Source organism: Rattus norvegicus, chromosome 15, assembly GCF_036323735.1.
Source record: "Rattus norvegicus strain BN/NHsdMcwi chromosome 15, GRCr8, whole genome shotgun sequence".
Taxonomy (NCBI): Eukaryota; Metazoa; Chordata; class Mammalia; order Rodentia; family Muridae; genus Rattus; species Rattus norvegicus.
The window spans coordinates 51,940,187-51,965,121 of record NC_086033.1 but is presented as its reverse complement, the minus strand read 5'-3'; the positions used below and the strand labels follow the sequence as shown (position 1 = coordinate 51,965,121).

The following is a 24,935-nucleotide window of genomic DNA, read 5'->3' as shown; positions in this document are numbered from 1 at the left end:
GTGTTGTTGTTGTTGTTTGGTTAGTGTTTGCTTGCTTGTTTAAACTCGAGCCAACCCTTAAAATCAGGTTCATACACAAAACCCACATGCATAGGTTTTCTCTGTAAATTTAAAGTGTGACGGTGCTCGGCCCTTCTACAACAGCCCTTAGCTAGAACACAAGAGGGTCCTTCTTTAGTACAGACACTACCACTTTACATCCCCTCTTACTAGGGTCTCACCCCGGAGTGTCTCCTAGCCTCCTCCTTGGGTCTCTATCCGGAGGTGCAGAGCAGAGCACTTGCTTGAGGCTAAGTCAGATCCCACCTGTCACTGGCCCGTGGCCTCTGTGCTGTGAATTTGTCTCTGTGGTCCTGGGAGGTAGTGCACAGCAGTGCAAACACAGTGGTCAGCCTGGTGATCGCCGTGATTGGTCGTCAGTGGTGATGGATCTTGTTGTCCACCCCCTGCAGAGTGTGGGGGCCAAGTGCGGGCAGATGTGAAGACCAAAGACCTTTATTCCCATGCCCAGTTTGGTGATAACAACTACCCCGGAGGGGTGGACTGCGAGTGGGTGATTGTGGCAGAGGAAGGCTATGGCGTGGAGTTGGTGTTCCAGACCTTCGAGGTAGAGGAGGAGACCGACTGTGGCTATGACTACATGGAGCTCTTCGACGGCTACGACAGCACAGCTCCTAGACTGGGGCGCTACTGTGGCTCTGGGGTGAGCACCCTTCTGACCCCATACTTCACATTGGACCCTCACCCTAACCCAGCACTGATGCAGCTAGCATCCCTGGAGACCCAGGGTAGGAGGCTGAGGGGAAGGACTTGCCCGGTCCTCTGCAGAAGTTAATATGGGAAACCTGGGGCACTCACAGAGACCCTCACAGCTTGGACTATCCTACTCAGGAAACCAGGGTCCTTTCTGGGTAGTGCGAAGGTTTCCACAACTCCTGGCCTGAGCCCCACCCACACCCAAGCTCCCTTGGGGCCAGTTTGATCTGGCTTGCAGAACTGCATTTATCTGGAAATGGAGGTGATAGGGTTCTTCCTGAACCACTCAGCCCTTGATCCCACCACCACCACTGATTCCCAGGGCTGAACTGGTGGGGGATGGGGGACAGAGGTTAGGGCCAGAACCAGAAGCAGGGGCCCTGAGCTAGGCTCTCACTAGACTGGTTGGACCACACCATTGTCTCTTTCCCTGGTGAGAGCCCACTATGTCCTAAAGCCTTTGCTGCTTTTATCCAAGCAGGCCCCTAGGGGTTGCTTCTGAGTCTGTGTAGAGAGGATCTGCAGAAGTTGGGGGCACAATCACTTTGGCAGGTTTGTAAGAAAGGCCAGGCCCAACCCATGGATATGTTTATTTTCCTCCAAGTAACAGATTAGGGTCTCTTTCTGCCTCCCTCCCTTCCCTCTCCCTCCCTCCTTTCCCTTCTTCCTCCTGTCATCCTTCACTATTTTCCTCACACGCATCCACACACACACACACTCTGATGCAGCCCCTGCCTCTCTCTCCTCTCATTTGCTGCCCCAAGAAAGGCACTGGCTGGACCTCCCCTTAGGGGCTGAACTACAACCTAGTATGAGCAGCAGAGGCTGGGCCAAGTAGGAGCAGGCTGTGGGGGAAGAGGCTATATACAGCCTTCTGCCTGCCTCTGGCATCCCTGGCTGTCAGATTAGTGCTTCCTACTTGCAGAGACACACAACAAATGAAGTGTCACCAAAGGGGTTCTTCCAGGGACGTTCCCAGGCTGGGGCCAGCAGAGGGGATGTGAGAGGAACTCAGGCAGGGCTTCTCCTTGGCACAGTTACTAGAAATTTCTATAAGGCTGTAGAGGATAATTCCTTTTATGATTGGAGGGCCAGGGCATAAAGTCACCTCAGAAAGACATCGCCTGTCTCCCTCAGTCCTTGGCCCCTGCTTGAGGCTGCTCTTCAGGGTCTGGAGTCAGAGCAAAAATTGGGTCTAGAACCATAGCTGGGGCAGGAGTGGAAATAGGTGAAGGACAGCAGAGCCCACATCTGGGCTCCCTGCCTAGCTAGCCCAGTAGACAGAAGGGCTGGTTCATCCCCTCTGAGGGGCATGGGTTTATAATCCCAGCACCAGAGAGACAGACAGGCAGACCCCTGGGGCTCACTGGCCAACCATTACGTGGCAAGTTCTAGACCAGTGGGATCCTGTCTCATTAATTAATTAATTAATTAATTAATTGAGATTGGCACCTGAGGAATGACACCCTCTAACCCTTTATATATACATAGAGAAAATAAATAGATGAAAGAATGAATGAATGAATGAATGCATGCATGCATGCAATGGCTGGCTCTGAGCTTAGCTTGGTGAATTGGTTTTGTTTTTAGGCAAGTTGTAAACCTGGTTGGATAGAACTTACTATGTAGATCAGGCTGACCTTGAACTCACAGAGGTCTGCCTGCCTCTGCCTCCTAAGTGTCTCAAATGCTGAGATAAAGACCACTACACCTGCCCAGCTCTGATTCTGATCTTTCAACAAGCTACCCTTAAATTCCTGGTGGCATGAAACTGCTTCATTTTTTAAAAAAAACAATACAATTTTTAATTGTGAGTGTGTGTGGGGGTGGGTGGGTTGTGCAGTACCTGAGAAGGCTAGATGGGTATCAGATCTTATAGAACTAGAGTTATAGGTGGTTGTGAGCCACCCATTGTGGGAACTGAACTTAGGGTCTCTAGAGATGAGGAAGTACTCTTAACTGCTGAGCCGTCCTTCCAGCCCTATATCCATCAACCTTTCTCTTTCTCTTTGTCTCTCTGTCTCTATATCTCTGTCTCTGTCTCTCTCTCTCTCCCCTCTCTTTCTCTCATACTTCCTTTCTTCCTTTCTTTCCTTCTTCTTCCTTTCTTTCTTTCTTTCTTCTACACACACGTACACACACACACACACACACACACACACACACACACACACACACACACCAAGTGGTCTCATTCTCACTAGGGAGCTCAGACTGCTCTTCCTCTGGCTGCATTTCTTGGGTGCTGGGATTATAGTCAAGCACCACCTGCTTCATGGGGAATCTTGAAACCAAGGACCTCAGGGAGGGAAGCCAGCAAGTGCAATCCCATCCCAGCTCCTCATGCCCAGCCTTCTCCCTGGCAGCCTCCTGAGGAAGTGTACTCGGCCGGAGACTCTGTCCTGGTGAAGTTCCACTCTGATGACACCATCTCCAAGAAAGGCTTTCACCTGCGGTACACAAGCACCAAGTTCCAGGACACACTCCACAGCAGGAAGTGACCATGGCTCCCGCTCAGTAGTGGGAACTGGAGTCCTGCTTCCCTAGATCACCCAGACTGGACAACGGGGGACGGGGGGTGACAGGCAGATGGTGATGCATTGTCCCTCACCCCCAGGCACCAGGACCTACTGGGCCAGTGGGCCAGGCGTCGTCAGGAGGTAGGAGACTTGGACTCCTTAAGCCAGTCTCCCACTGCCTCCTGTCAGTGGGCCAGGGAACCAGAGCTTCCACCAAGACACTTGAAGTGACCATTCCTCCTTGGGGCCCTGCCTGGGGTAAGACAGTCTCTATGCAGGACCCTGCGGCCTTCCCTACACGCTGTATTGTGTAGAGCCGGTGGCCCTAATCTTCATTGTAATGTACATTTCCTGCCCCTTCTCCAGCCTTGATTTGATTTTATTTTGACCCACCGCTTCCATGCTTTCTGGGTACCCCTCAGAGCTGTGGTGGGGAGTTGGAGAAGAGGGAGTGGATAAGTAAGACAGGGCTTCTCTTAGGCTCACTGGCCACACCAGGGCACCCCAACCAATAAACAGAAAGTGTTACAGCCAATATCCTGTGCCAGATGCTGTCTATGATGCGGGGGCATGGTGGTTTCTTCCAGATGTTCGAGCTTGCTGGGTGTCTGAGGCCAGTAATGGAGCCAAAGCACCTGGTTTTGCTGGCTGCCCTTCCCTCTCAACATTCCAGAACCCCTAAGGGTGTGACTTCGCACTGGGGTGGACACACACACACACACACACACACGCTGCTTATAGTTCTCCCACACAACAGGAGTAGAACATTCTATAAAGAGGCCGTCTGGAGGAGGGAAGAGGCATATAAAAGAGGCTTAGGGTATGTTTGTCCATCTGGCTCTTCTGTCTCTTGGTCTGGGGAGGGAGGAAAGAGGGGGTAAGAGTGTCTAGCTGGCAAGCCCACTACAAGTGAAAGGCCTTCATTAGCTAAGACAGGTCTGTTCCTGACCTGCAGATGCTGAATGCCAGCTGAGGATCCTCTACTCAGACAGGGTGGCTGGGACTGTTCAACAGTCGCTGAGTAAACATTCCAGCTTGGGCCCCTCTCCCCAGGCGACAAAGGGTGCTGTCTTGTCCAGTCTCCTCCCAGCTGTTGCCAACAGTGAGGCCCAGACTGGAGCCTGGAAAAGCCAGAAGAGAACCCTGTCCCCTCCTTTCTGAGGAGGCTCCCCCTAGGACTTTTGAAGGCGCCTCACAGGGAAAGGAAGTGGGACAAGGCTTGTCTTCCCTTTCTAGCTATTCCCTGAGGCTGGAGGAAGCCAATGACTTGCCTTAACGCAGGACTCCCTGAGAGGCTAGGATTCTCCCATCAGTCCCAAGCTCCTCCCTGTGGCAGATGTAGGCATTGTACCAGGCCATCTGGACCACCCCCTGGGAGCAGCATGCATGGTACACCTCATATAGGCCTTTATGCAGAAAGCAGTGGTGGAAAGTAGACAGTGCACCTGGGCCCTTCCAGAACATCGGATGTTTCCCTGCCAGCCTGAAGCCATCCCCCATAGACAGGACTTTAGATGAGGCTCTGGAGCCCTGCTTGTGCACAGGAGATGCCCAGGGGTGCTATCACTTACCCTTGATTCCCCTCCTGTTGTAGGGATGTCCAACACAACCTGTAGGGCCACAAGCAGAAGCCAAGGATTCCTGAATGACGGGAGTCACCTGACATCTCCCATACCCTCTGATCACCTACCGACTCCTTCAGGAAAGACTGTATTCAGTGGTCACAGTTCTCCCTATTCCAGGTTCTTATAAAATCCAAAGGAGCACAATCCCAGATCTCAAGGCATATGCCCAAAGGAACCAAGAAGATCACAACCTTCTCTAAACCTAGAAGCTTCCAGTCACTGAGATGCACATGTTATTTCACTCTGGGAGGGGGGTGGGAGGTGGGCATGGGTTCTTATGAACAATAATAACATGGCATCTCACTCATTTGCAGGCAGTGACTGACAGGGGACAGTGTGCCAATAGTAGAAGGTGCAGAGCATCATGGAGACCTACCTAGCTTTTGTGTAGGACTGGAGCCACAGTATGGGTTCCCAATTAAGTGTATGGAGTAGATGTGAAGAGCACAGAGCAGGTCCTTGTAGCTAGTTCAAGGTTCTCTGCACTGTTTGTAGCCTGGCAATGGTAGCCCAAAGTAAGGGTGATGAGCATACAGTGGCAGTGAGGGGGGCGGGGAGGGGAAAGAGGGAAGGAGGAAGAGAGGGGAGGAGGGGGAGAAGGAGGAGGGGTGGAGACTTTAAGAACACAATACCAGAGTAGGGTGATGGTAGATGAGAGGAACGCAGAGCAGTGCTCTCCTCCTTAGGGAACTATTCCAAGCTGACTGCAGGATGTGGAAACTTTTTTAAAAAGATTTATTTATTTATTTATTTTATGCATAAGAATACACTGTAGCTGGGGTTGGGGATTTATCTCAGTGGTAGAGCGCTTGCCTAGCAAGCACAAGGCCCTGGATTTGGTCCTCAGCTCAAAAAAAAAAAAAAAAAAAAAAAAAAAACCAAAACAAAAAAAAAAGAATACACTGTAGCTATCTTCAGACACACCAGGAGACGATATTGGATTGAGTTACAAATGGTTGTGAGCCACCATGTGGTTGCTGGGAATTGAACTCAGGACCTCTGCAAGAGCAGTCAGTACTTTTAACTGCTGGCCCCATGGAAATGTGTTTTAAGAGTTGAGTAAATCCAGGAGCCGGATGTAGATCGCTCCTGAGAGACACAGCCAGAATACAGCAAATATAGAGGCGAATGCCAGCAGCAAACCACTGAACTGAGAATAGGTCCCCTATTGAAGGAATCAGAGAAAGAACTGGAAGAGCTTGAAGGGGCACGAGACCCCAAAAGTACAACAATGCCAAGCAACCAGAGCTTCCAGGGACTAAGCCACTACCTAAAGACTATACATGGACTGACCCTGGACTCTGACCCCATAGGTAGCAATGAATATCCTAGTAAGAGCACCAGTGGAAGGGGAAGCCCTGGGTCCTGCTAAGACTGAACCCCCAGTGAACTAGTCTATGGGGGGAGGGCGGCAATGGGGGGAGGGTTGGGAAGGGAACACCCATAAGGAAGGGGAGGGGGGAGGGGGATGTTTGCCCGGAAACCGGGAAAGGGAATAACACTCGAAATGTATATAAGAAATACTCAAGTCAATAAAAAAAAATATTTTAGACAAAAAAAAAAAAAAAAAAAAGAGTTGAGTAAATCATGGTCCCTCTAGGACCAGCCCATCCTCACTCCTAAACACCTAGCAATCTGAACTAGGTCAACTCCAGTGCAATACCTGTAATCCCGTGGCCGAGAAAGGCCCAGTGGCTCCTTTAACTGTCTCCATGAGTGTTCCAAGGACCTAAACACCCAGCTATGGAAAATCCAGGGAAGAGTTACACCACACCTCTAGTCCCAGAGTCAGGAGGAGAGAAGCAAGCCACAGACTCTCTCAACCATGCTGTCTGGAAGAACCTCTCAATCTTTGGCAGTGAGGCCAGCACACCCCAAAGATAGTTACCTCTATGACACTGACCATGTGATCCACTTCTGGTTGTCTGCTCCCTAAACCTGCTACCCACTGTCAGTTCCTGTTATAGTTAGAGACAGTCAAGAAAGCCCACCATGCAGGCTCTAATGCCACCAGAATGCAGCCCAGTGTGGGGAAGCCCCTGAGGTTCTTTCAAAGGAACCCAGAGCCCACCATGGCATCTACTGTCAAATCAGGAAAGTTGGGTGCCCAACTCTGCCCTCATAATTTTTCCTCTCCTTTCTTCTCATCCTCTCAGAAGCAGACAGGTCCCAAGATTCAACACCACCAGCACATTGTTGAACCTTAGTTCTGTCTCTAGGTGCTGTGTGATGTTGGATGACTCATTTAACCTCTCTGAGACTGGGTCGTGTTGTACTATCATGCTAATGACAGGAACACCTGACATGGTTATGGAGAAGGAAGGAAATGCTCTCTGAAGTCAACCTGTCACTCTGCCTGGCCGATAGTAGGTTCTTAATGATCAGGCCTTTTCTGCCAACTAGCTCCTCATTCTGCCTTGCTCTCTATCCCTGGTCCGAATACACACCTTGGGTACACTTGTTTTCTCCCTCTGTCCACCCTCTCTCTGTGTGTGATATTTAGCCTGTAGCAAGTAGGTGCCTGTGGGGCAGTAAGGACATATTTCTGGCCAGCTGGTGGCCTTTCTGGGTCCCTCCCAAGTTCCACCCTGTGCCTGATTGTCCCTACACACAAGACAGATTCTGGAATCTGTGAAAAGTTTGGCTGCTCCAGTTTGCAAAAACAGTGGCGCCTGCCTTGGAAAACTGGTGGTGGTGGGGGAGCCAGGTGTTCTCCCTGGAGTGACAGGAGCTACCACACTGCTCCCCCCACACACACACAACCCAGCCTCCTCCTGAACAGAACTGCTGTTCCTGCCTGACGCTCTCCCTGTCCCCCATCCTGGAACATCTGGTTCCAATCTTCTCCAGATGCTGCAGCCACACTTTTATGGGCACCTCAACTCAGCTTCCTAAATCAGGCCTCCCTCCATTTCAGGGTACAGTCTCTCTTTGTCCATTTCCTTGGGATCTCAGCTACCTCTTTTCCTAACATCAGAGAAGCCACAAAGAGAAGGCAGAGGAAATTCCAGAGCCCTTGAAACTGGCTTTCTGTTCCTCTACTCTTAACAGACAGAAATCCTTTCCACCAAGAACTAAAAGTATAGATAGATACTGGCCAGGGAGGAGGGGAAGTTAGGTGCACAGCAGTGCAGAGGAGAATGTGGGGGTCATGTATACTTCGGAGGGAAAGGGGTATGGCCACGTTTGCACCTGCACAGTGGGGACAGCCACCTATAACCCCGAGACTAGCCTTTAGTTCCCTTTACAGTCAGTGCTGGAGACAAGCTCAGATCCTTCTGCTACAGTCCACCTTGGGCCTTACCTTGAGCCTCCTGTGGATGGTGTGTGTGTAGTATGCATCTCCTTTCCTGGGTCAGGTTAGACCCTAAGCTAGGAAGAATGCCAGTATGTACAGCTGTAGTGAATCCTCTGACACCTTTCTCTCTGCTGGGTACTTTCTGTCTAGGGATGGTCATGTGTTGAGAATGGCCCACCATCCAGATGGAGAAAGAAACAGGCTTACTCTGTTCTACACTCTTGTCCCCTAAAATGACGACTGAGAGCCAGTCCCTCTTTCTAAAAGAAGGGCGTTCAAACGGGAGACAGAAGCCCACCCTTCTTAAGATCTCTGAGAATCCATACTTCCTAGAGGCAAAAGAATCCACTCCCCATCCTGAGCTCACTGCCACCCACTCCTTTAAAATAAGCCTCTGTGACATTTATGACTCTCTGGCGCCCCCTGGCGCTCTGGGTTAGCAGGAAGAGCAGTGGAAAGGGTCACTACGTGGGAGATAGGGTCTAACTGCCTGGGTCTAACTGGTCCATAAACTGACATACTCTAAAGAAGGCAGCCACCCGGGCCGCTGAATGTAAGATTCCCGTTTCTGAATTGGCACAGACAGGTACAAGCCTCTAAATTTCATGCCTCAGTGTCTTATACGTGGGGCAGGGATAATACCACAGCATGTACACAAACTTAGCTGCTGTGTGGAAGGAGCAATCCGTTGCCAGCACGCCCTCAGCTGAGGTGAACTGCCCTTCAGTTTTCTTTATTCCAAGGTGGCGGTGCGCCATGACACATGTAAACCTGACCCTGACTCAGGCGGTGTTGGTAAGGTGCCTCTGACAGTTCTGGAACATTTCCACTGCAGCTGAGAACCATTTTAATAAGTCTATAATAATAGGCACAGAGGTGACTCAGATCTGCAACCAAGGAGTTCTGCCAGGGAGGAGGGGACACAGGGCTGTTCGAGAGGGAAATCCAGTGGCACCTGAGTCTGAGCCATGACAGGCCGAGATTGTAGGGAGGACTCCATCAGAGACCCAGGGGCTTTAGTCACATAGCCATAAGAGGCCTCCCTAGATACCTCAGTGCTGCCTCTGGAAAGTACAGGGTGAGACCACATGGTCTCTAAAGTCTCTTCAACTGGGGTAAAGCTGTACCCCTGTATTCTGAGCCCTGCCAGCCACTGTAGGATGCTATTGGGTTGGCTAATGGGGCATGTTCATGTGGTTTCAGGTGGCATCCCCATGAGACCTTTCTTGTAGACAGAGCAACTTGGCTACTCCATCCATTTCTTCTCAGTCTCAGAGGCACTACTGTGATTGCCCTGCATATGCCCCAAACTCAAGGTTCATTGTTCAAAATTCAGCTTCCGTGGTGATGGGTTTAGGAGGCTTTGCCTTTCTTAAGGGTAGGGCCTTATGAAAGAGGCTGGGTGGTGTGGTAGGCTGAGATGTGGCACAGTAGAGTGTTTGCATGCAAAATTCCCTGGGTTCAGTCTCATATAAACTTGACATGGCAGTACACACCTGTAACCCCAGCACTGTGGAGGCAGGAACAGGAGGGTTAGAAGTACAAGTGCATCTCGCATAGGGAGTTGGAAGCTAACTTGACTAGAAACCCTACCTTTAAAAAAAAAAAGAGGGCCTGCTGGAAAAATGGCTTAGCATTTAAGGGCACTGGCTACTCTTTCAGAGGACCCAGGTTCAAATCCCAACACTTGCATCATGGCCTACAGTCCTCAGTGCTTTCTTTTGGCCAGGCACTGGGCATATACATGGTACACTGACATGTACATAAAATCAAAAATGAAATTTAAGGCTAGGGAAACTTATTCACCCCTTCCATCATAGTGGGGGTGTAGGGCACACAGAAGCGAGGCAAAGACGGCTGTCAATGTACCAGAAAGCAGGACCTCCCCAGACATCTCATCTAAAGATACCTTGCTTTTAGAATTCTCAATTTCTAGAATGGCGAGAGTTTTTGAGTCTGTGGCATTTCACTGTAGCCGCCTAAATGGACCAAGACAGATGGAGCCCTTGGGCCATTGTGGTTTATTGATGCACAAGGCAAGCACAGCACAGGAGGGTGTGCCCCACCCAGGGACAGAGGACAAGGCAACAGGCCACGACCACAGCAATGCTGTCAGCAGAGGGGAAGGGCCTTGGGGGTGGGGAGTGTCAAATCCTCTTCTCCACACATTTCCCAGGATCCCAGATCTCTTGGCACATCGTAGTGAGGTACTTGACTGTCTACCAGTCCTGTCTCTGGTAACCAGCCATTCACCTGTCCCTCAGAGGTATGGCCCTGTGGGTCTGCCAGCTCCTCTGTCCTTCACAGAAGTCCAGCTGCCCGTGTATCATCTCTGTCACCTCTGAAAATGTTACTATGTTAAATGTCCCTCCCTCTTCTATGTCTCCACCTGCTTATCTTGTCTCAGGGAGTCCACCCTCTCCGCCCTCCTAATCCAGACAACAGTAAGAACAAGATGAAAACACCAGGAGCTGTGGGGGAATTCATCAGGAACTCCCCAGGGGATCAGCCCAGAGAGCAAGGGGTAGTAGTGTGATGGAGAGCCCAACATCTGGCTCACAGGGCACAGAACAGTCATGACTCTCAGGCAGAGCGGTCGAGTGAGCAAGCAAAGTGCACAGCTGGGCAGGGTGCCAGGGTTCTGTGGGTCACACGGAGTTCTCTAGCTCTGTCAGGCCTGTCAAGACACGAGGTGGCCCGCTTCTGGCTGAGGAACAGGTCTCAGGGGTCTGGTTCCCCCTCCTCGACCCCGGCAGACCTTGGTGCTCTCTGAGCAAGGAGGGAGGTTTGCTGAGGATATTATCGTCCCCAGAGAGAAGAAAGGAAAAGCTCAAAAGACCAGAGCAAGCCCTCCAAACTAAAAAATGAGAAGGTGCTTTCCCAGAGAGTGGGAGGGCATCTCAAGTGGTCCAGCGACAGTGTTGGAAGGGATGGATGGTTCTCCCATGCGGGAAATGGGCTCTGGGGGATAAGGAGCAGCCAGGGCAAGACAGCAGTGCAGGAGGTTATTTATAAAGGGAGGGGCCTAGTCCGGAGGCGGAAAAAGCCCTCAGGCCCAGCTGAGTAAGAAGGAGGCTGTCTGGGGTGGCCCTGAGTGGGGTGGGTGGGGCTAGGAAGGAGGTACCCCACAGCTTTCTGCATCTACATGGAGGTCAGGCTACACATGGGCTTTGGCCCAGGAGGCGGGGAGGACTCTGGGAGATGCCTGAGGACTCAGGGAGGCCTGCTTGAAGTCAAAAGACAGAAGAGGGAAACAGAAAGGGAGGTTATCACCTGCTGATAACCCCCCTCTCCAAGTCCACCAGACCTGGAATGGGTCACGCCACTAACTAAGAGGACCACTTTCTGTTGTCTTCAAAACAGGGGGGGGGAGTGGACAGAGTGGAGGGAGCAGGGAGAGGGGAGAGAAAGCCAGCTCCCCAAACCTAAGCCATATATCATGCCCCACCCTGCTGTCATCTCTCCCCAGCCCTCCAGCTCCCCAGGAGTCCCTAGCGGCCCACACTGATATTGCAGGTCTTGCAGCTGGGATCTTTCTTGGCATCAGCAGTGGACAGGCTCATGAGCTGGTGCCCACTGATTTCTCCCAGGGTGCCCAGGGACAGGTCGACAGGCTCAGTGTAGATGATCTCCAGGATGAGGTCCTGAGCATGGCGGAAGATCAGCTCTCCATCCTCCACACTGCAGGTCAGGAACTTGTTGCAGGCAATGTCCAGGAGGGGCAGACGGTCACGACAGAAGCGGTCCCCCAGGGAGCCTTTGGGTGCCAGCACCAGGATGGCATAGTGGTAGGCTGTGTACATACAGTAGAAGTCCGCAAAGTAGAGGTTGGTGCTGGGGTTGAAGAGGCGCTGGGCAGGGATCTGGAAGCGCCAGCGGCCATAAGGGGAGTCCTGGGGCGGCTGGCCTGTGTTGAACTCCGTGTTGCAGCTGAAGAAGACGCCATGCAGCATGCCACTGGTAGGGGAGCCGTGGCTCCCACTGTTGTCCTTCAGGTAAGGCTGTAGTACATTCCCACAGTGGGTCCTGCCCACCAGGGAGGAATGCCAAAGAGAGAGGAAAATGCCACGGGTTAGTTCTCTGGAGCCTGGCTGCAATGTGTAGTTAAGAAGAGAGGGAGCCAGCCCAACTTCCAGCATTCCTATTCGCTTGCAGCCTCCACTGCTCGCAGACATTAAGTCCCGTCTCCCTGACTAGACTCTGAGGATGAGTCGCCTCTGCCTTAGTGTGTGTGCTGCCACCTAAGAAGGAGCCTAAACAGGACCCTTGCCTCTTCAATACAAATACCAAAGGCTCCAGTTCTTTGCCACTTTCTTAGGGCAAGTGGGGAACGCCCCACCCCAGCTGCCAGTAATGATAAAGGCAGTAACAGTGGCAGACTGCCCTGACCTAGCTCAGAAGGACATGGACTTGAAGCAGGCATGGGGGAAGGTGGACAAATCTTGGCCCAGCCTCATGCTTGCAAGGGCCTGGCTGTCCTGAGGCAAGTGACTTGCTGCCCTTGGTGCCTTGAGCTCAACATCAGAAGGCTGAAGTACTAGATCTGGCCTGTCTGTCTGTCTGTCTGTCTATCTGTCTGTCTGTCTGTCTGTCTCTTCCCCTGCTCCCTTTCTCTCCTCACAAGAAAACCACATACACGTGGGCAAATAAGATGGAGGCTACTCTAGTTGGGCCATGTGGGCGGGACCCTCTGGTTGGGCCATGTGGGCGGGACCCTCTGGTTGGGCCATGTGGGCGGGACCCTCTGGTTGGGCCATGTGGGCGGGACCCTCTGGTTGGGCCATGTGGGCGGGACCCTCTGGTTGGGCCATGTGGGCGGGACCCTCTGGTTGGGCCATGTGGGCGGGACCCTCTGGTTGGGCCATGTGGGCGGGACCCTCCAAGCGCCATCCTTTGGCTTCCTCATACCTGACTCTCACCAGTACCCTAAAAGATTTGCCCAAAATGGTTTTCTAGAGCCTTGGACTCCTTTGCACTCAGCTTGGAAGCTAACAAACTGAGATTCCCCAGAGCCTTCCATGCTCAAGAGTCTTTCATCTAGTCTCCTCCCCACTCCCCTATGCTCCTGGGTCCTGAAATGGAGATATAGCTGATAGTGTGTGATAGACTCCTGCAAAGGAACTGTCCCAGAAGGCAGAGTCACACCCAGAACATATTATCTGACCTTGTCTTGCCAGCAGGATCCTCTGCCAGGAAGCCCTACTTCAACTATGATCTTTTCTTAGTCTCAACCCCAAAGTATCAGTCACTTAAAAAATTTTTTTTGAGACAGGGTCTTGCTATGTACCCCAGGCTGGCCCCAAACCTGTAGCTATACTCCTGCCTCAGCATTCTGGAATGGAGGGGGATCTGGGGAGGAATCAGCAGTTCTGACTTGTCCTACCTGGCATGCTGGAAGTACTCCTTGTGATGGTTGCGGTAGAACACAGAGAAGCGGAGCATGCGGCCAGCGATCTGCTCAGCCTTCTCCTGCAGCTGGGCAAGGTGCTCCTTGGCATAGTCTGTAAGAGTCCAGGCAGAGTGAGGTAGGTGAGCCAACCTCTCTCTCCTTACACCACCCACAGAGCCTGCAGGTGGCTTCACCCTCTGGGCCAAGAGAGGAGCTTCAGAAACAGCCTGGACTCAGGTGGGGACAGACCAGCAAATATGAAGAACTGCTTGCTGTCTGTTCACCTGACTTCAGGGTCAGTGTTGCTAGAGGCTCTGGGTCCAGAAAGGGCTGAGGACTACCTGTTATCACACGAGGGGCTCCAGGACTGTCATACCAGGACGCCCTTATGTGAAAAGAGGGCTGATAGGAAACATAAAGACTAGAGAAGGAGAATACAAGGTCCTTTGGGCGGCAGGCTTTAAATCTAGGAGGTGAGAGCCTGTCCCACAACTAAGTTGGTGGCTAAGTGTAATTATAAGTGGGAGTTAGTGAGGAATCAAAGAACAGAGCCTGGATCTCAGGTGAATATTTCTGTAGAAGGACTGAGGCACTAGCTGCCTACTTGAGCTCTCTATTTGGGAGAAATAAAGAAGGTTGATACCAGGACAGGAAATGTGCCTGCTTCCCCATAAACATACCAGGGAGGCTGAACCTGGGCCTTGGGATCGAGGCAGATTTAGACAACCTTAAAACAAACTAGAGGAAAGTGCCCTTTGTTTATTGTGGTCACTACATTTCTGTTTGCTTGGTCTCTGGAAAGAGGAGGGTGGACCCAGCTACAGCATTTTCAGATCCCCAATTTAAATTGAACACCCACTGTATATTCAGTTCTGTGGGGCAGAGTGGGGCAAACCAAGATACCTTTCCTTCAAAGAGCAAGAGTGCCTCTCTAGTAGAGCTCCGGCAACTCAAGGAGACTTGGGGCACAGATTTTGGCAGAGGATGGAGCCAGCAGCCTTGGAGGCCCCAGGGCAAAGAATGTTCTCTGCCCCTTCCTTGTGATAGAGAGCAATCTGGAGCAGATCTCACGTGGACACCAAAGGGATAGAATATTTTGGGGCAGCTCCTTGGCTATCAGCGACAAGCATATGCAAAGTGGCATTTGTTCATGCTAGAATTTGTGAGTTATGCTCTAAGAGACCATCAGATGGGACCAGTTTTCCAGGCTAAGGGGAGACTTAGGACAAACAAATGTTATTGCCCTACCAAATGATCATTGGTAGACTATTGAACAACAACAACAACAACAACAACAACAACAACAACAACAGACCCATTATCTATTTGATACAATGAAATACTGCCTAACCTAAAGTGGGAGGGAAATTCTGACAAATACACAGCACCTGTGTATTATTGATGGTCTAGTAAAAGCAATAAGCTGTTCACCAGAGAACAAATACTTGATTTCACTCATATACATCACAGTCAAAGATCATAAAGACAGACAGAAGGAAGGGATGGCCCAGAGGACAGAAAATGGAAAGCAATGGCTTCAAGGGTGTACTGTTCTGGTTTTGCAAGATGGAGAAGTTCGGAAAATTGGTCATATAAAACCACTTAGGACTTCCATATTTAGAAATGGTTCAGATGGTCAGTTTGATGTTATACTATTTACCACAATTACAAATACATATTCTTAGGGCTAAAGAGGGCTTAGCAGTTAAAAGCATTTGCTGCTCTTGCAGAGGACCAGAGTCCAAAGTGGGACAGCTCACAACCACTTGTAACCCTAGCTCCAAGGGACCAATATTCTCATCTGGTCTCCGTGGGAACTCAAATGTATGTGTGAGAATACACGCACAGATGCACATAAATGAAAATAAAGCAACTTTTAAAATGTATGTATATAACTGCTCCTCATTGGCCCAACCCAGAAAAGTAGTTGCACCCCTTCGTGTAGGTCTTACCAATGTGCAGAGTTCTAAGCAGGCTCTGTATCTTCCCTCTGGCCTAAACATAGCAGCCAGAGTGCAGCGGGTGTCTCCAAGTATGCTGGGCTGTGGTGAAGAGCTCCCTCTTACCCGCCCTCAATGGCCCAAACAGGCTAGATGTGTTATGGAGATGGGTATTATCACAGTCCTACCCCCAGTGCAGAACTCCACAGTCTCGCTCCAGCCAGACACCAGGTACTCTCCATCACTCTGCTTCACTGCTGTCTGCACTGCCACACTGTACTCTGTCCGGGGACTCAGGAACCAGTGGCCTCTCACTGTCATGGGCAAAGGCACAGCCTTGGCCACGAGCTTGGTGGGGACATCCTGAGAAGTGGGGTACAGACGGAGAACCAAGCATCAGTCTTGAAGTCACACCTGATCTTGGCATTATTCCAGGTCTCCCTTCTTCCTCCCGAGGAGGGTTGGAGTTTCAGAGACCCCACAGCTCTGTGTCCCAGGCACCATCTCACTACAAGAGCAAGCAGTGACTTGGGACAACCTCCTTCAAGCTCCCTGATGCCCCATTTTCTTGAGATGTAATGGGAAAGGCCAATTGGTAGGAGAGCCCCAAAGTTGAAAGTGGCAAGACCTTCATTTTTGAGGGAGACTTCGAGAAATCTGCACACTGCAGTGCTGTCTCCACGGCAACAGCAAATGCTGGGAAGTCAGGGAGGAAGAGAAAAATATGCCTTATTCTTTGGGGGGAGGGCCAAGGGGATGGTGTTGAACATTCACGTCACCGTGGCAACTGGCCTGCCAAAAGACACCCAAATCTAGGGAGCCAGATCCAGAGAGAGGGAGGAGAGGGAAGGAGAGAGGGAGGGAGGGAAGGAGACAAGGAGGGAGGGAGGGACAGAGAGAGAGAGAGAGAGAGAGAGAGAGAGAGAGAGAGAGAGAGAGAGAGCGCCCACACCAAGGCTGTCACCCTCAGAGCCAGCTTCCTCACACTGAATTCTCCCCTGCCTCTGCACGCAGCTGGAGAAGATGAGAGGTTTCCTCCCACCTGTTCCTATAGTGGCTTTTAACCTGGGGAGAGGACACACCGAGGAGAGACTACCCACATGCCTTTTCTAGGAAACAGACCAGTGGGCAGCGAAGGAGCAGAGAATCCCTATGACTGTGTCCAGCATCATATGCCCAGCTAACGGTCTGTGAGCGTGTGTGTGTGTGTGTGTGTGTGTGTGTGTGTGTTAGCATGCTCTATGTTGCTTGCCCAACCACAACTTCTAGGCTCTGGAACATTATCTGGACATGTGAGATCGTGGGTTCTGCTCACACACACCCAAGAGCTCTGCTGCTGCCTGAAGTTCTAGTCACGGAGGGAATAACAGCATTGGAGCCGTGCTATTGGAGCTGTGCTAGGCATTGGACCAAAGAACATGAAAACATCTCTCTCATGGAGTCTTTTCAACAGCTCTACAAGGGTGGCGTGATCATTCCATTTTTACCAAGGAAGACAGGAAGGCTCAGAATGGTTAGATCACTTTGGCAGAATGACCCCATGAGAAGAGTCTGAATTTTGGCCAGGCATCTGGTTCTTCCATATCTGTCTAGAGAGCTCATTATTTGCTTCCTTGTAGAACAGGGCCTGGGGAGGTGTCAGGGCGTCCTTTACTCACCCGGTGCTTGAACTTGTTGGAATTCTTATTTTCCTTCTTGTTCAGGTCAATGAAATAATGGGTGACCCTCTCCAGGTCACTGTCTTCCATGGCCCAGGAGATACGGAAGGAGTCACAGGTGATATTGTTGATCTCGATGCTGTGGGGGGTAGACAGCAGCTCCATGTTCCCCTCAGGTTTGGCTCCTGTGGGGATTGAGGGCCAGAGGAAAGATTAGCACCTCCCTCCTATCACAGACTTTTCTGGAACGTGGTGCCCCCATTTTGTTTTGGTGAGGTGGAGTCTTGTATACCATCAGATACTGCTGCCTCATAAATGTTATAGAAAAGCTTGCAGTGGGGCTAGACTGGATAGGAGGGACCCAAGGTGAGATGGGGGATCCTCTGGAGGGGGGGTGTCTCTTGGCCCGCTGTACAGGGTCCTCAGAGCAGAAGGCCCCTGACAGGTGGCTGAGGCAGTGGGAATGTTGCAAACACTGGGCAGAGGGACAGATTTGCAGCAGATGGAGCTAAGGAGGGAGGGGCCCTCAGCCAGCAGGCGTGAAAAGAGAAAGGGTGGGAGGGGAGAGGACAGGGAGGAGGAGGAACACAGGAAGCACCTGCTGAGTGGCTGAAGCCTGAGGACTGGGGCAGGTGGCAGGCCAGGGGCAGCCAAGAGTCCACAGGTGCCAAGACCCTGGGCCCACTCAGGCCTCTCTCCTTCCTGGGAGAGACTGGAGGGAGCAGTGAGGGACTCTGCTGTGCAGGGCCGGAGAGACAAATGCTGTGGATATATATCTTTGGTGGGTCGGGGTGGAATGGGCCATAGCCCATAGCCTGATTTAAGCTTTTTTTCTTTCTTTTCTTTCTTTCTTTTTTTTTGTCCATTACTTTGACATACAATTTCTGTTTTCACAGATTTCAGTTGACTTTTCTTTTTTCTGTCTTTTTATCTTTCTTTCTTCTTTTCTGAGATGCTTGCAGCCCCAGACTCCAAATTCATTATCCCCCTGCCTCAGCCTCCCAAATGCTAGCATGGCAGATGCCTGCTCACTTGCTCTTTTAAAGAATTACTTTAGGTCTTGGTGGGGGAGGAGGTCAAGACAGGTGTAGCCCTGGCTGTCCTGGAGCTTGATCTTTAGACCAGGCTGGCCATGAACTCACAGAGATTCTGAGATTAAAAGCATATATCACCACAGTCCAGTCACTTTTGGTCCCTTTGAGGCAGGGTAGTTCTCTGTGTAGCTTTAGCTGTCCTGGGACTCTGTAGACCAGGCTAGCCTCCAACTCAGAAATCTGCCTCTGCCTCCCAAGGGCCTGGATGAAAGGTGTGCACACCACCACCACTACACTCAGCTTAAAGAATTACTTTAACACTGACACCTATTGGAGGCCGACATAAACTAATGGCATCTCACACTAGTCTGGAGATATATAGGTACTATTATTCTCCTTATTTTATTTTACAGACAGGTAACCAAAGTTGGGGATGCTGACATATCCAAGGGTACACAGACAGCAAATTATACTCTGGAGGCCAAGTTTCTTATTATGGACTAAGGTGGTGTGTGTGTGTGTGTGTGCGCTCTCTCTCTCTCTCTCTCTCTCTCTCTCTCTCTCTCTCATATGTTTTGATATATGACTTTTCCTGTTTACTTATCTCTTCTTCCTATCAGTGTTTTTTCAAGTGACTGAAGTTTCCCTTGCCTCCTACTCCCATTCCTTCAGCTCTATCCTGCCTTTGTGCCATTTAAGCATGAAAGGACTACACCACTATTTTTCTTGCCTGTGCTTAACTGGGCTAGAGTTAGTTGGTCTTGTCTATAGCTTGGTTCTCCCAGGAATGGGGAGCTTCAGGGAGGAAACACACAGCTATGGATAGACTCGCTCAGGGCCTTTCCTGGCTTTTCTCTTATAGTTCATCTCATAGCAACTCTTTCCCTGCTGGTAGTCTCCCTTCCCCCTTCTCTTTCTCCCTCCCCCCACCCTTTTCTTTTTCTTCCCTTGCCCAGGAGCTAGGGTGAGGGCACCTTGTGCCTACAAAATCAGGTACTTTTATTTATAGCTCCCAGATAATCCAACCCACATTTTCCTGTCAATTAAGCATGCTCCAGTGCCTGGCACCACTACATTAACCTGTGGACTACCTGGGTAGCAGGTATAGGCGGAGCGAGGGTATGGTTGATGGCCTTATCTCCCTAGATGTCCCTCAAAGTCCACTATTAACTCAGCTTCCCACCCTGCATCCAAATGTCTCTGGCTTCATGCACAGGAAATCTACGGGAGTCCTACCAGGTCTTCTCCAAACTGAGACAAATGGGGTTGGGTATCTGGAAACAACCCTAAGAAAAATCCTGCTGTATAAGGTTTTGGGAAGAGGTGTGCAGCAGCAAGGGGTTAACAATGCCCTGGATACTGACAAGACGCTTCTGAGGGAGATTTTTCCACCCACGAACATGAACACATACGCCCACCTCAGGATTTGAGTGGCTCCCACCCACATGGGATCCAGCCTACACCTGCCCTGAGCAGACACCTGTCCCTGCCTTGATCCCTCCTCCTCTTCCTAGAGGCCAGGGCAGCTTTGGTGGTGGGTGGAGACTCCAGGTCAGGCACTTGCTCATCCCTTCTTCTTTCCATTTCTGAGAGAGCTGCTCTCCACCCTAGCCTAAGGATTGTGAGAATGGGGGCAGCTGGCACTACAAAGGCAGCCAGCCAGCATGGACGAAGGGTGGGTGTCAACTCAGCTTCTCTACACCCAGATGCCTAGGGAAGGGCAGCCGGTGAGGGACAGGTTGAGGCAGCACCCTAGGAACACCCACACTCCCATGTGAATCCACCCTAAGCAAGCATGTACACACCCCCACACAGGCAAGCATGCACATACACATATGGGTGAGGGGTGCGCACATACCTTGGCATATGCCTTCATAGACATCCTCATTCCTCCACACCCACCTAAGCATAGATATGCCCCCCCCCGCCTTGCACATTCTAAGAATGCCCCAGTATTTCCCTTGTGTGTTTCTACTTCATGACAACCCACACATGCTCATGTCCACACATACCCGCATGCATGTGCCCCTCATCGTCACAAGATATATTTGAGGAAAAGAGGAAGCCACAACACATGCATGCCGCCTCCCGCAAGAGGACAAGCAACCCACAGGCTGCCTGTGCACACATGTAGATTTGAGCACACGTCAATCCTTGCCTGAATTCTGGTATTCTCTCCATGGAGCATTTGTAGGTTCCAACACATAGACTTTGAAAACATGTTTGCTTCTGGCTACATTGGGTCAGACTGATTCTTCACAGGCCAACAGGTTTGCACACCTACTCATGTCTACCCACAAACAGAGATTTGTGCCCACACTTCCCACCTATCCACCTCCTATTGCCTCGAAGTTGCCCCTCCCCACGTAGAAACAGCCTGGTTGCTACAGAACTCCCTCAACATGTACTCCTACCCACATGACAAGTGACACGTCCACCCCCTAAAAATACTGCTTCTTGGAGCCCCTACCACATATACCCACAGGCTACTCAGATAAACGCTGCCCCCGCACACATGTACCTCACGCGTAAAAATGTTCTGAAACATGCTACAAGCCGGTCAGAAACCCCAAAGGAACCTAACTGCGTGGAGACAGACCTATCTACGCAAGCTAGTCTCCAGCCTCCTCCCAACCATGCAGACACGTTGTACACACTGGACCCCCTTCCCCAAGCCCTTTCCAAAAAGCTACTGGCATGCCAGAGGAAAGCACCCCCACCCAGCTGAACCTTTTGGCGTCGCCGACTGCGCAGAATGGTCACGGGGTAACTAACTGTGTCGCTTCGGAGACCAGATCCAGCTGTTAAGCTCTTTGCCAAGGACTTAGGGGAAAGGGAACAAGGTCGCCAGGCCTGGCGACCCAGGTGTACAGCCAGGGCAGTTACGGGACCCTGGTGGCCACAGCCCTTAACCTCCTAGAATAGGCAGGATGGTTTAGGGGAAGAAGCGTACTTACCTGGCTTCAGCTGGCCCTGCAGAGGGATACTTGGAAGAGAAGGAAGGGAGAGACTCTGTGTGGATGATGAGCTCTCCAGGCAGGGGACAGCAGCCTGACGCCTGGGTCACAGGCAGCGGGGCTCGCTCGCTCCTCTCTGGGCTGCTGGGAAGTCGGCTTCCATGCCCCACAGGCAGCTCCTGTCTGGCTCTGCAGCTACCGCTACTGCTCCCGGCAAGAAAACGACGCTGCTCGGAACCCAGCGAGTGAACGCGCAAGAAGAGAGAGGCAAGAGCGAAATCAAAGCAGCGTGGAGGAAAGAGAGGCAGAGAAATCGAGAAGGAACGGGAAAGCCAGACCGAATTTGGCTCCACCAATGGGATCAGTGGCTGCTCAGCGTCAGGTGATAACAAGCAAGCTTGGTCCCTGCTCGCCCAGGCTTGTGGGAGGGGGAAAGGGCAGAGGGTCCCCTGGGAGCTATACAGATGTCCTTGGAGGCAGCAGCTGTGGCTTCTGCCACCTTTGCCCCATTCTTCCAAGACAAGATGCGTCCCGAAGTCCGTTCAACACACCCCCTACTTGGAAATCTCGGGCTTAAATTCAGCCCCCAAACTTTAAGATGCTCTGAGAGGGGTGGAGCTTAACCCACGGTCTCAGGAGGCTGGGTAAGGGAAAGGTCTCTAAAGAGGTGTCTGAGCTGGGGTTGGTGGGACCTTATCCTCGGGCTAGGTGGTCTCCTAGGAGACCTTCACTCTAGCAGACCTTCACTGATGCACGGCTCCATTTTCTTACCAACTCTTATCAAAAGAAACAAGCTCCGCAGCCATGGAGACTCTGGAGTGTCCAAGGAGAATCTTCTAGCTGCTTAAGAGTCCCAAAGAAAAGGAGTGGGAGAGAGGTGTTGTAAAATAGGGAGGGATGCACAGAGGCAAAAATGTGGGGGGTGGAAGAATGCACAGAGCTTTGAGTGTTCTCATCCCAACCACCCTCCAGGCTCAGACCAGCAAAGCCCTGAGACTGCAGTCAAAACGGATGATCAGCAGGAGGCTTGTCTACAACCAAGGACTGGTGCGGGTTGGAAGTCCCCAAAAGAACACTCAAGGGAATTTGATCGAAGCAACAGTGACCCAAAGGCAATACCATGATGAAGAAGCAAAGGTTCTGCAGTCTGATGGACAGAGGAGCAATTTCAGGTCTACAGTTTTCTAGCTATGTGACCTCGGCTGGTGACTATCTCATTTGTGAAGTGGGATGATATCGTGGAGTGAGATCATTATGTAAATCACTTAGCTCTGGGCTTGTCAGCCAAGAAATGTCAGCCAAGCAGTGAGAGTTGTTATCTTTCTTATGGTGGCAGTCTCTGCCCTGCAAAGAGCCTGCAGACTTCTAGGCGTAGGAGGGGCATTTGGAGGATACACTGAAGAGAATAAGGAGCCTCTGGTTGGCTCCTCTGTACCTACTGATACAACCAGGGACCAAAAATATGTTTTAGGGGCTGGGGAAATGACTCAGGAGTTAAGAGCACTTGCAAAGGGGTTGGGGATTTAGCTCAGTGGTAGAGTGCTTGCCTAGCAAGTGCAAGGCCCTGAGTTCGGTCCCCAGCTCTGAAAAAAAGAAAAAAGAAAAAGAAGAAGAAGAAGAAGAAGAAGAAGAAGAAGAAGAAGAAGAAGAAGAAGAAGAAGAAGAAGAAGAAGAAGAAAGAGCACTTGCAAAGAACCCAAGTTCAAGTCACAGCTTACAACCATCTTTACCTCCAGTTCAGGGGATCCCATTGCCCGCTTCTGGTGCCTGCTGACACTGTACACATCTGGTGCTGTTATATAACGGTTTCCTCCAAGATTGAAATGTTCAGTCCTACAGGGAAGCTCCTTAAGCAGGAAGGTAAACAAGCCAAAATTCATTCAGGAAGTTCCTGAAACTGACCAGAATCATTGGACCCCTCTTTACCAGAGTAAGCAATAATAGTCTGAGAGTCCCTCTCAGAGGTGCCAGGCTGAGCTGCAAAGAAGACTCTGACAAATGGAGAAGGCTCTGAATCCAAACCAGCTCTCTGGGAAAAAACAAAACCCAGCTGAACAGCTGGGAAGAGGTTTAGATTAGCAGAGGAACCAGGAAAAGATACCTGCTAACCTGCTGGACTGTGCAGTGTGCTCCAGCTTCCTGACTTTGTGAACTGTCACCCATGCTGGATGGGCTTTCTGTTGGGAGTGGGCTTTAGTGATGCATCAGTTTTTGAGTCATTTCTGCTCCAGTAAGTAACCCCTCACTCCTAGTCCTGTAAGTAATCCTAGTAAAACTCATTGCTTTGCCAAGTTGGACTTTGGTGTTATCCATACCTTGGTCTGTCATGGGCTCCCTAACTTGGGTAAGAAGATGTGTATGTTCTCTCTCTCCAGGAAAAGTTTTGTCACACAACTTGTTTATCAACATATATGCAGGCAAAAGACCCCATGCACGTACTCACACACATGCAATAAAATAAAATTTAAAACTTTTTCTTCTGATGGATGGTGGTAGCACACATCTGTAATCCCAGCCCTTGGGAGGTAGAGGCAGGCCAGTCACTGCATTTGAAGCCAGCCTGGTCTTTAGAGCAAGTTCTAGGACAGCCAGGGATACACAGAGAAACTCTATGTTGAAGCAAGTAAGCAAGCAAGCAAACAAACAAACAACACCTTTTTTTTCCAAATTGAATTTGTGGTAATAGGGATTTTGTTCAATTGGTAGAGTATTTGAATACTGCCTAGAATGTACAAAGTTCACCCCAGGAGTGGCAATGCATGCATGTAATCTAGTGCTCGAGAGGTAGAGACAGAGGAGGATCAATAAACTCAAGATTACCCTTAGCTACATAGGGAGTTTGAAGCTAGCCTGAGCTACATAAAATTGAATTGTATTTGTGTCAAACATATACAGACTTTTATTTTTATTTCTTAAACCTCATTTGCATTTAGGTTGTATTAGGTATTAGTAAATACCGGAGGATACACACAAGCTGCATGTAAATCCCGTACCAGTGGTTGTATAAAGTACTTGAACATCCTCTGGGTTGGCACCTATGGAGATGTTGGATCCAAGCCCATCAGTGCTTAGAGATGGCGTCCGACGAAGTTCTGGGTACAGAGAGGGATTCGGGGCAAGAAGAGAGACCAGCACGCACAGAGGAGATGGAAAATGAGAAGAGGTAGTGGGAGGAAAGGGGAGGATAGGGGAGAGCAGACAACTGAGGACCCCAGCAGGAAGCATGAGCTGAGCATCGGGGACATGCATGGAGAGCAATGTGGGGTCTGTGGATCCTAACAGTGTCAGTGACAATAACAGAATGCCGATTCCACAGGACGCAAAGCCAAGCAGAAGCCAGGCCTGCCTTAAATGGGTGTGAGAACCTGAGCGAGTCTGGTCAGATCATGAACCACAGAATGTGGAGTGGTATGTCACACGGGCAGGATTAAGCACCCCTTCAGCCAAGCGCAAGGGCCCGGCCCCTCACACACCCACACTGAGATGTTGAAACTCTGAAGAGATTTGAGACATCACCGCCCAGTTAGGGACAGTTTCAGCTGTCTACCCTAAAACGCCAAGACCAACCTGAAGGGCAGCCAGGGGGAAAGGGAAAATTCTGTGACTCAGTTTCTCTTCCTGTAAAAGGAAAGTTCTGAATCCTCTATGCTTCTCACCCTTTCAAGATGGCACGTGAAGTCTGCCTGAGATCGTGAGCTATGGTGGTGGGGGTGGGGTTAGCAGCCATATGAATGACCTTTTGTGCAACTGCGTACCCGT

The 24,935-nt window shown here is 50.8% G+C and overlaps 2 protein-coding genes and 1 long non-coding RNA gene across 7 annotated transcripts in view; 2 read left to right on the top strand and 1 right to left on the bottom strand.

Moving 5' to 3' along the window:
- The window catches only part of Bmp1 (bone morphogenetic protein 1), a 44,288-nt gene extending 40,476 nt beyond the window's left edge, over positions 1-3,812 (top strand). For 2 of the 4 annotated variants that reach the window (XM_039093690.2, XM_006252285.3), the window contains 2 exons: positions 453-703; positions 3,123-3,810. In XM_039093690.2, the coding sequence (XP_038949618.1) occupies positions 453-703; positions 3,123-3,257 (386 nt within the window). In that variant the 3' untranslated portion in view covers positions 3,258-3,810. Of the gene's footprint in view, positions 1-452; positions 704-3,122 lie in introns of those variants that run through there. The other 2 variants (NM_031323.1, XM_039093689.2) reach the window with 2 other exon arrangements.
- A 6,388-nt stretch (positions 3,813-10,200) lies between these two features.
- On the bottom strand, positions 10,201-21,452 carry Phyhip (phytanoyl-CoA 2-hydroxylase interacting protein). 2 transcript variants are annotated; one of them, XM_039093159.2, is made up of 5 exons: positions 20,378-20,515; positions 17,186-17,370; positions 15,716-15,890; positions 13,582-13,699; positions 10,201-12,224 (listed from the first exon to the last, which is right to left on the bottom strand). In XM_039093159.2, exons 2-5 carry the CDS (start codon positions 17,348-17,350, stop codon positions 11,690-11,692), a joined length of 993 nt encoding a protein of 330 aa, XP_038949087.1. In that variant the 5' UTR covers positions 17,351-17,370; positions 20,378-20,515; the 3' UTR covers positions 10,201-11,689. The 2 variants fall into 2 exon arrangements, with proteins under 2 accessions (XP_038949087.1, NP_001017376.1); NM_001017376.1 differs by lacking the exon at positions 20,378-20,515 and adding an exon at positions 21,177-21,452 and having other exon boundaries at positions 10,203-12,224.
- Positions 21,419-23,647, top strand: LOC120097030 (uncharacterized). The gene is made up of 2 exons (XR_005494089.2): positions 21,419-21,558; positions 22,149-23,647. It is a non-coding gene; the product is annotated as an uncharacterized LOC120097030 (long non-coding RNA).
- Positions 23,648-24,935: the final 1,288 nt, after the last annotated feature.

What these genes read in the sequence shown, in the direction of transcription:
- Phyhip (NM_001017376.1), bottom strand. Translation starts at nt 17,350, where the DNA reads ATGGAGCTGCTGTCTACCCCCCACAGCATCGAGATCAACAATATCACC. An exon ending in TGTGGAGTTCTGCACTGGGG is followed by an intron (nt 13,700 to 15,715) that starts GTAGGACTGTGA and finishes GGACTCTTACAG; the next exon opens with ACTATGCCAAGGAGCACCTT. An exon ending in GAGTACTTCCAGCATGCCAG is followed by an intron (nt 12,225 to 13,581) that starts GTAGGACAAGTC and finishes CCTGGTGGGCAG; the next exon opens with GACCCACTGTGGGAATGTAC.